Consider the following 11,179-nt stretch of genomic DNA (forward strand, 5'->3'; position numbering starts at 1 on the left):
ATTTTCTAGGAAAATCATTATTTTGCTGTTTATCACAAGCCTACAGTTCATATTTGCACAAATGCACAAGACAGATATGAAGGTTGCACCACAATAGTGTTAAAATTGAACTAAAACTTTAAGGGGTCCGCGAGGGTCCGTGACGGTTAAAAGGGGTCCGCGAAGCCAAAAAGGTTGAGAACCACTGATCTAGAGAATGGATTTGCGGGGACTTTTGTCGCTGACGAAGAAAATGGACTGCGTGTAGATATGTATTATATTATATATAAAGCGCTCCAGTAAAGAAATGTTGATTTATAAGCTTGAGTAATGTAGGGGACTCGTCATTCCGTAGTATCGACATCGTCTATATAGTTTGTCGTGTGCATCAGATAACATTCGCGCGGATGGTCGAGGATTAACAGATATAACGAGATTAGCATCTGTTCGTAGGGTTTGATATTCCGTGTTCCGCCTTCGTTGTCAGCTTCGCTCTTTCTGCAGATGTGAAATCACTGAAATGGCAAAGAGGTCGTGAAAATGCGGAATCAATATACATAATAATTACAGTGCATGAATTAGTGGCACTTAACGTCGTTTACCAATCCCATGCCTTGGAGTCGACTTTTATCAAAATCCACCAGCCAAAGCCGTGTCAACAAAAGGAGTTCATGTACCATCTAAAAATAGTACATTGAGCGCTCTCTTATTCGAAATTTCATACTAGTGACGTCATATTTTGTAATACGATTGTTGATGTACAATGTTCTTTCAAATTCTCTACTAGTGGCTGTAAATTACCCCTGCCGAGTGTCAGCAGCAAATATTCGGGTCCATTTTAATATGATCATATATTGGCTATTCAATTATATGTATATTTCCATAGTTCGGACCTATAGAAGCAGTGTACTTTCATTATGTTTTTGACAATTGCTGCATTGGCCGCTTTCTTGACATCGTTCACTGGAGTTTTGTCCCTGTCCTGTCGAGTCGGAATGAATATGTCAGTGGGCGGAATTCCCGCTGGTAACTACTGGAACCAGATGCAGTGCAAGGGCAAGACATGTATGATTGAAGAGCTTTCAATCGGGTTAACGGATGCCCAATTTACCCGTAAGTATAAGTGATGTTGATATGGGTCCTGATATAATTCATGTCGGTTATGGAAGATATTTATCAGAACTTTGTGCAACGGATACATCGTACATCCCATCCGCATAGCAGCGACTGTCAAATCTTCATCATATATCCTGGAATTACATAAATAATTCCCAAATTTCTCGGCTTTGAGGCAAACTATAAAAATTATAACTCTCGCAGCACACTTACAAGGAAGTAAAAAGGTGGAAAAAATATATATTCACGTGTTACTTCACTGTCTCCGCTTGCTTATACCAACATATATTCGACTGAAACGGAGTTTAATTGTTAACAAACATACCCACATTTTGTCGTTTTCAACGAAGTGTCTCTTGGTTACGGCTCGCTCTATACACATACACAATACACATACACATAGGGGAGACCGGGGACAATTGTAACAATTTTCGTATTTTCCAACATTACGTGTTCTTCTCGTGGAAATTTCACTTCCAAAGTTTTATATAAAGAAGCCAACAACTCGATAGTTGATATGAAAACTAAATTGGAACTCAATCAACAATCAATCATGGAAATTTTAGGTCGCAAAAATCGCTGCTCAAATGTTACAATCGCCCCGTACCCAGGGGCAATTGTACCACCCTTGCGGGGCAATTGTAACAGTGTTATTTATAACTAAACACAAACTGAATGAACAACGAAAACGGAAGCACAAATTGTAATATTGCATGAAACTAAAGGAAGAGACGTTTGAACGCTTCCAGGCTACGCCCCATCGCATTCATGACATCTGAATGCAATATCACCCTTCGTGTCTTGTTCAAGCTTAAAGTGTACAAGAGACACATTCATTCCATCATCTCCCTACACATATTCGGCCTCTTCTACTAAGGTTCTTTCGTTCAGCGGGCATAATGGGTTGGTCATTCGGTCACCTGCGAAGGTGCGAAACCGACCTGGCTAACATATCTTGGTTGAATGGGCCGATGATAGTATAGTAAAACGAGGACGCAACATTGTGTGGCGTCAAAGCTATAATGACATTTATCTGTGCTGTAGAAAATTAACATAAGTTGTTCACATCAAATATCAAAATGTAAGTGGGCCATGATCAAAGTCAGAGGACCCGAATTAAGACATGACTATTGAAGTTCGACACACCAAAAGTCGATCAACATGAGAAAGGGTGGTTGAATCACGAAAATAACCGAACCGTCAGATTCACATCACCACTATTGTATGGCCGTTTCGACAGATGATCATGTTAGAATTGGTATCGCAAGGCAGTATCTGTTCTGGTGAACTTCTGGCTGTTGCAAGATTATTCTGCAGTAGATGAATGGTAATACCAACTTATGAACAAAGACATTCAGAATTGATAACATATTGTAACGGGGCAAAAGTAACAGAGTGTTACGATTGCCCCTGACACGCTCGACCATGATTAGTGTCTCCGTATGGTACCTTCCCGGCGATGCAAGTCCTATTCTTTCCATCACCACGGTAGACTATAGTAACATTGTTCCAGCTACACATATTACGTTGTAACTGCTTGAGGTACTATTCGTCCAGACAAATTATTCCAAACCAGAAAAACTTTACTCAAGGGTCAAAAATTTCGTTTTTTGCAAATTATTCCGGGGTTTCGCATCGTAGCTCAACGTAACTCCTGGTATAATAGGAGAGATAACTACTGCATGCGCACTTAAAATATCAAGCTGATTTCTCCATCCTACTAGCGGTGAGGTCGATTGTTACATTTGCCCCTAGTTACATTTGTCCCCGGTCTCCCCTACCCATTACAAGAACTTGTTGTAGGTACATAATATCAATATTAATCAATATACAATTCAATCACATATCCATTAGGTACGTATGTCAATACAATGTTGGTTGCACGTGGAATAGGATTTGGAAGGAAGCATCCGAAACCTTTCGTGAAAACGGCGTGAAAAATGGGGCGTTTCGTCAACAAATGAGCTGTTCTTCATCTGAATAACGATTGCTTGATTTATGGCTTTCAAATGGAATAACTATATCCACCTAAATTTGTTTACACAAAGTCCTGAGAAGTATCGTTGAGGTGGAAGTTGAATTTCAGACAATGTGCTCATAATTTGCGGCATGATTTCTAGATTATGAATAGATTTGAAACGATTCAAAGATTTCTATCCAGACATAAGTCACCCAGTTGTGATGTGGACATTACCCTATTCATCGGTAATGCTCTACTTGGTTTCATGGACTGCTTGTCTGCATGCCTCATATTCAATATTATAGGGAAGGGGTTCTTAAAATATGGGTCGCGACCAAAACATGTGTGTGGTGAGACAGCACCATAACCCACAGCTGCAAAAGCAATAGGCTGTGGGTTCGATTCGCCGGCCGCGCTACACGTCGGCTGCCACAGAATCATAATAAAGACCACTGGTCTACTGCAAATGAAAATCACAGTCGAAGAACACCATGAATGTCACAAAACAACAACAACGACACATTGTGCTGAATCAAGCTTTCATTCGTGTTGTCATGTCTCATGATGGGTCACATGATGAAATTTGTATGAAAATTGGTCGCGAACTGAAATAGGTTGGGATGCACTGTATGATGTGATTATGATGAATAAAATGATAAAGGCATAATCAGTACAGAGTTGAGTTATTGCGACCGCTTATTATGCAGACGCCAAGCTCACGTTTGGAGGCTGCTTCTCACAAGATGTGCAAGACCGTCTATCTTGCTCGACACAAAACGATCGCAAGGGAAGATACATAAATGCTAAGGAGCTTCTTGAAATAGCATCTACTCTCGACGACCTAACAGTAATGATTCTGGCGGATATGTTTCGAGACCCGAATAGATTCGCGTCGTACGGAGGATTGTTGGCGCAAATGTATGAAGGATTTCAAAATTTCTTGGAATCTGCAGGGTTTAAAAGGGGTAAAGTTCAGGAGCTACTGAACAGCGTTATGTATCATGATCTTACGGACGACGAATTCATAAAGTTGATCTCGGATTTAGGGACAACAAACCAAGCAACAGAACGACTATCGTCGGCGATGCTCGATTTTACCATACGACAGTCCGGCGTTGATATATTACCCGAAAAAGTTACATCGATAACACGGGCTGTAACTGATCTTATTTTCCCGATACTTGAGAATGCGAAGTATGACGCAGAAGAAATGTTTTCGAAGATGGCCAACGCTTTCGAGTCTCAGCATTCGGATTTGTTATACGATGATTGCCTGTTTCTGTTCACTCCGCTTTTCGTGACGGAGATAGTCATTGCCTCAAACGCGAATCAAGTGCCTGATCGAATATACGACCTGCTGTTTGTACCAATACATCACATAACAGAAAGATGTTCTTCCTTGTATCCCCACGATCAACACGTCCCTTATAATAATCTTTTACAAAAGCGTTTCCACTCTGTTTTGAAAGATCATGCAAAATGTACCGACGGGTTATTCCCTTGTAGGGCGAAACTGCGAAACGCGATGGCAGCCATTTCAATGACATACTTGTCGCTGCAAACAAAAACGACACCATCACTGAGCGCATTGTTCCTCGCCAGCCAGAGGTGGACATCAAAGATGGACCCTATAATAAAGAAAGCAATGAGTAATCCCATCTCTGCGCTTGGATCCATTTTCAAAACCTATGCTACAGAGGGACGTGAGGTGACGCTGGGATATCTTCACGCTCTGTCTGATAGTCTGGAAGCATCGATAAAAGAATACGGTCTCTACACGTGAGATTACTTTTTCTTTTGAATATGTGGATATCGTATACTAGGGGTGGCCAGGTCAACCTTTCCGGCCAAAGGGCCACATGAAATTTCAGAACCATTGCTCGGGTCACTTTGATGTGAATGATAGGGATGGTGTGAACCTCTGAAACGTTCTGGTTCGTGTGAACGCGAACGTGAACCTCATGACGTCACGTGACGCCGTATTGCTAATTCCAACCCTAAATTTCAGTGAAGTGATAGCCTATATTAATGTACAATTGTACATGTACAATAATTGTACATAGTACACGATATCTAGCGACGACTTATGCCACAACCTGCCACAATGCTGAAGTACATACTGACATTTTGAACTTCGCCAAATGAATTTACTGAATCAAATGATATAATAATTCCATAAAATAAATATCTCCCGTCGCTTTTTCAACAATTTCGACGAGGACTTGCAAGGGAATATCAGCCTACGCCTTAGCGGTCTATAGGCCAGACCGGACTATGTATTCAACGTATGAGTATTGCGACGTTGATATTCAGCAGAGTGTAAAACGGGTTTCTATAGTTGTTACTGATATTACCCCATTATCAAATTGTACAGCAGTAGCCAACACCCTAATCGCATGGATTGTGTTTTCCGGATACAATAAACATATTAAGTCAAGAGTGACCCCTCTACGGCTGCAAGATTTTTTTACATCGGACAACGATATCAATTTCATTGATTGTTTGAATAAGCATCATTCGCTGAACATTACCTACCTACACTACATGTAGTGTATTCCGCTCCTGATGTTGTGTGATTGCGGGTTAAGTTCACAGCAGAGTCACTAAATATTCACAAATGGAAAGCTGGATATTTTGAGCAAACTTTTGAAACAAAGCAAGTAAAATTTTTGAGATTGTCAAGTTGCATGCCCGTTTAGTGTTGATCTTTCATGCTTACAGCACCATGCATAGAGTGCCCCGGTATACCGGTATTCCTATTTGGCAAGTACAGCATTATTCGTCGCTTGGACATAAAAATATTGAAGATTCCGGTGAACTCGCGAAGTGCTGCGAAAAATATTAAGTCAAATAAATTTGCAATGAAATATTTTACTTTATGGTCATGTACGAAAATCTACGAAATATGTGGCTGAATCCTGGCTACGCCAATGCGTCGGAACTGATGTTCTAGCCATCAATGTCCCAAATTTCGCGGTCAGTAGGACTAATAAAACTTTTAGTTGACCTTGCAAGTTCACAATAAATGACATGGATAATATCGAGAATTATTTCACGGGCCACTCAAAACTTTCGCGGGCCACGGGTTGGCCGCCCCTGTTGTATAGAATAGGTACTTTACAAAGCATATTGGCTACGACTGTACGTTGTAAATAGCTCTCGAATCCCTGGGATTTTCAGAGCTGGTATATTATTCTATGAATCGGTGGTGAGTTAGATTTCAGAAAGTTTTCAACGGTCTCGACTCGGTTGACATGAAACACAAGACTATATCAATGACAGCCTCGTTGAAAACGTCATGACGTATAGGTATATCTAATCCTTGGACTATTCATGGCACGAGGGTGTAGGGTTGCATTTCAAATATGAGATACCCAAAAGGATCCGTTTATTAAACTAGTTCCTGCAGATCTGTCAAATTTGTTACATTGCTATTTCACGGACATTCTGGGATTCTGCTAAGACAGCCAAAATTACATTTTCTAATGGAATACAGCAAGAAAGCCAAACAACACAGCCATAACCCCCTCCCCCGAAAAAAGTCAAATAACACAACCCCAACTCTCTAGGTCTGTAAACTTGACCCACTGCGTCGCAGAAGCACTCACTCTTGGCGATTTTAACAAAATCAATAGCCTGAATGGCTTGACCCACCGACAATGTAATTTTTAGCGGTCTCGCCTGGGCGTTGGTGAAACGACAGAATTAATAAAGCGATCTGTTTACATATTGTTCGGACATGGTCGTGCTTGGCAGGGGTAGTTGAACTTCTTACTTGCAAGCCATTGTTTCATAGATAACAATGAGATGCAGCTAACCCAGTATATACAGCTTTTTGTTATGCAAATCAAAGAGAATTGAACCATACTCGAAATAGTTTATAGCGTGTTTTTGAATCCCTCCTTTACATTTTTACGCAATATGTGACTAAAGTTGCAGTAAAAATTGGTATGAAAAATAGAGAAAAGTTGTAAAAAGTTGCACTATAAAATCTCCCAATCAGCTGAAAGCATCATAGTACATTCTAAGTATCTAGGAAGCTGTATGAAGCTGTAAAAAAGTTGCAAAAGTTGCATAAACTTGCCCTAATAATCATCAATCCTAATATAAGAATTCTTCATTAAGATTCTGCGAAGACTACTATTGCACAAGAGACAAGTGCAATTCACAAACGGCGTTGCGGGAAGCAAGGACTCGCAGAAAATTGGAATTATGATCTGTGTATATGTTGGGTTTATTTCGGTAAATTTCCGTGGCTTATTTATGAAGCATATATCTGTTATAGCCTACATATTTTAGTCATGTAGTATAATTCAGCAAGATCAATTTGTTATTCATATACCAACGGAGTAAGTGACAAAACACCATGAATTGAATGTCATTGAACCTGCAAAATCTGTTCGTTTACATTTGAATATGCATTAGGTGCAGTTGAAGAATATGGATGCGTATCACCACAAACAACCCGGTTAACCCCTTGCAGAGCTATTATATACTGAGTCGTCATAATCAATATTGAAATGAATCAGTCTCTATGATTAGTTTGTATAATATATTTGATTAAAAGCTTTGTATCGAATGGCTAATCACCAAATTTATTTTGACAAAATTCGTAGAAAAATATCTGTTCACGTGTTTACTGACTGTATTTGATCGGAAAAGTGAGTTGGATCCTCTTCGACATCTGATCCGTGTTCTAAAAACGCTGAGAACAGCGCCGTGTGCTACAAGTGGGCAGGGCGTGACCCGATTTATAATGAGGAATATAGGCCGGCTGCAAATGACTATCGTAGTCCACTAACAGCATGAACACCACAAACAAGTCGGATATTGATTGCCGTATGTGGAAGAGATTAGTCGTGATTACACACTCCACGCTTTATTAAAGGTTCTGTGTGAAATCATTTATTGAATTGTAGCATATAAGGTATGCGGATGCGAATTCGGCGGAGGTTAGGTTAGTGTGGATATTTCTTTCATGATATCAAAAATAACAATCACTGTTTAATAACACGGACTCCGATGAGCTTGAGTGGGTCTATATTGTTATGATAAAACCGATGACGGGTGAGTGGGAAAAGGCATAAATATGTCGAAAATTGAGTAAGCGTCGAGGAGTGAGGGATGAATTTTCCGAGTACTGGAATTTTACGCTCCGTGCCACTAAGAGTTAATTCATCAATAGGATTTATAGTTTCGGTACCATTTTCTACCGTGGGATGCTGTAAACCTCGATATGTCGTATACCAGACATGCATTGTAAAACACGAACATTAGTGGAAATCACATATCTGCGAAGTCCTTATCAACCCACACCCTGAGCAATGTCACCCGGTGCAATGAAATATGGTACGTTCGAAAGCACCAAATCATCATCAACATCTGGCACTTTCACGCGCGCGGAATTGTCGCAATTATTCTGGCTCAATATGTCTTTGTGCCTTTTTTGTTCGGTTTTGCAAAGTTTACCTGCAACTATACCAAGGAAATTTAAGACATCAAACTCGAACGTAACAATTCTACTTTCGTTTCACTTGCCGGAGATGAATTTCGTATTTTGGGGTGCTGATAACATGGTAGGCGTAATTTTATCACAACTTGGGAGGCGAGTGGCGCAGTGTGTAAATCGACTGTGCTGCGACACCAACGGTGGTTGGTTCGAAGCCTTGTGCGGGCTAGTGTATACGTGCCGGAGGTTTATCTGGGCTCCTCATCGGTGTTCCCGCTGTACTAACAGTGTCTTGAAAGAGTCAAGAAATACAGTAATCCACGCTTCAAAAAGTCGCCACCCGAGACCCGAAGTTAAATGTATGGGAGAGTGAAATGAAAGTGAGCGATTGCGAAGCGCTTTAAGAAAAGATACTTATCGATACTGAAAGATAAAAAAAAGACAATGACACTGAACTGTATAATATCCATGTTGTGATGCACAAGGCCTAACAAGGTTATAAGCGTCACTGAAATGCCTTGAATTGATAATATTAATATCATACCAACTCGACCATTGCGCCAAAAATAATCTTATTGCCCATTCTCAATATTTACAGTGCCCCTCATCTCCCGATATCGCGCCCAAACACAATAGCGGCAGTCTATTTTCCATCGGATGCTCGATGCTGATCCCTTTTTCACTTGCAAGTCCTGGAATCTAATATCATAACGGTGCAAGATCCGACTCTAAATCAAAAGGAACGCCTCCAAACCAATGAAGTATCAGACCAATGCCTTGCGCTGTAGTTTTGGGCTGCCATGAAATGATCTCCTTAAGTGTGACATTCTACAAAATGTGTCTTAACTGAGTAGACTCGTTGGGGACACTCCAAAAATGTTATACTCACTTCGATTTGAGTCGGTGTTTCTCAAACTGGGGCGTGAAAGCATCTGAAGGGGCACGAAGCCACAGCTGACTGGAATTTTCTTCGCGCTTGATGCGATTCACCTATAGTTAATGGTAGGCCTATTTACTCAGTATCTTGTCAAAATTTCATATTTGAGAATTCTTCCATCATTTGCCATACCCTTAAGTGGCATCAAACTACCCGTTTGGATTGCCCGCATTCTGATTTCTCTCTTTAATAATTTATGATATTACGATAGGGAGGCACGAAATTTCTGACTAGCGAAAAGAGCGACATATTTAAAAAAATTGACAACCACCGATTTAAATCCTTGTTTCTTAAATTCAAAATGCACGTTATACATGGCATATGACATGACCTTATAAGCAAATATCTTATTTCTCCATAACTTTGTGTCTTTCTAAGACAGTTGTTCTCAACCTGGAGGGGGGGGGGGCGTGAAAGCATCTGAAGGGGGGGGGGGGGGCGTGAAGAAGCGGTCAACTAAAAATTTACTTCGCGATCTGCGCGATTCACCTCCAATTCAAGCGTGTGTCACTATATATAGACCGATTTTCATATTTTTGAATGCTCTCATCAACAGTCATAACTAGAGCCCGACCGATATTGGATTTCTGAGCCGATACCGATAACACCGATATCCAGTACCTCCACCGATAACCTCGATATATTCAGCCGATATTCAAAATGTATGGAATCTAGCTCAAGGCCCATATTTAACACCTCAGAGCATTTATTTCAACAACTTTACAGCCATTGATATGCTTGAACATGAAATAAATGATCTAGGGGCTATAAAAATATATGAAAAGCACCAATCCAGCAGTTGCAGATTACAGTTCACGAAGCACAATTTCTCGGCGCTTTCTCCAAGGAGTGAACTTCTGTGGTCTTTCATAAATGATGTATATAGTACTAAACACAGTGAGCAGTCTTTCACTTGGTACCTAGTGGCACAGCAAGGATTGGAAATCTTTCTTCATTTCGGTTCCACCGCTCCCTTGCAGGGGATCTTTCCTTCAATGGTTTCACCAAATATTGATATTCTTCTGGCAGAGCACCTGGAGCCTTCAGCACATCATCAACAAATAGCTGAAGAGAAAGTTGAAAACAACTCAAATTCTCCATGTCTGCAACTGCTCCACCCATCCCCCTTGGGCCTTGACTATGACCAGCATTTCAACAATCAATTGATCAATATTTTACGCTCTTTTGTCAGAATTGGCCAATGTCATCATGGAATCAAAAATGTTCGGATCTGTTATTGGCTTTACTCCACCTTTGCTTGGTTTTCTTGCCCTCTATGCTCGCATATTTCCTATCATGGTGGCCCCGCAGGTCTCAGCCCTCAGTCAGACTGTCAGACGACTTCATACATTACTGGTATAATTAGCTGTTGGTACCGAACCAATAGCACTATCTTCAGAGAAACGTTTCGACGCGACGCTTTTCTTTATCATCACGAGGGCCAGTCCAGCATGATTGAAGTTCTCATTTCTCTTACTGATTGAAATCTTCTGCAGACAACTATCCATCCAGATCCAGGATCCAGCTGCTCTCTGTCTTTGGTGATCGATTGATTACTGCAGGGGGATTCCCACGAAGTCAGCGGAGCATAACGGTGATTAGTTACGCCTACTGCCCTCTATGCAGCATGCACTATATGCAGCTTGGCCATTTATTTTTATAATTTATCACCCTCACGTCTTCTATCGACTTCTCTGACTCCCTGCCACCATGTTGTGACGTCACGAAAAAGGCCGGT

At 40.8% G+C, this 11,179-nt stretch overlaps 1 protein-coding gene across 1 annotated transcript; it reads left to right on the plus strand.

Moving 5' to 3' along the window:
* Nucleotides 1-347: 347 nt before the first annotated feature.
* On the plus strand, nt 348-8,312 carry LOC145440929 (uncharacterized). The gene is made up of 3 exons (XM_080318705.1): nt 348-1,092; nt 3,763-4,834; nt 7,181-8,312. The coding sequence occupies exons 1-3, from the start codon at nt 897-899 to the stop codon at nt 7,269-7,271; spliced, it is 1,359 nt and encodes a 452-aa protein (XP_080174831.1). The 5' UTR covers nt 348-896; the 3' UTR covers nt 7,272-8,312.
* Nucleotides 8,313-11,179: the final 2,867 nt, after the last annotated feature.

This window comes from Botryllus schlosseri, chromosome 6, assembly GCF_051294905.1.
Source record: "Botryllus schlosseri isolate E-star chromosome 6, Bs_hap1, whole genome shotgun sequence".
Lineage (NCBI taxonomy): Eukaryota > Metazoa > Chordata > Ascidiacea > Stolidobranchia > Styelidae > Botryllus > Botryllus schlosseri.

What these genes read in the sequence shown, in the direction of transcription:
- LOC145440929 (XM_080318705.1), top strand. Translation starts at nt 897, where the DNA reads ATGTTTTTGACAATTGCTGCATTGGCCGCTTTCTTGACATCGTTCACT. An exon ending in AACGGATGCCCAATTTACCC is followed by an intron (nt 1,093 to 3,762) that starts GTAAGTATAAGT and finishes CTTATTATGCAG; the next exon opens with ACGCCAAGCTCACGTTTGGA. An exon ending in AAAGAATACGGTCTCTACAC is followed by an intron (nt 4,835 to 7,180) that starts GTGAGATTACTT and finishes TTCTTCATTAAG; the next exon opens with ATTCTGCGAAGACTACTATT.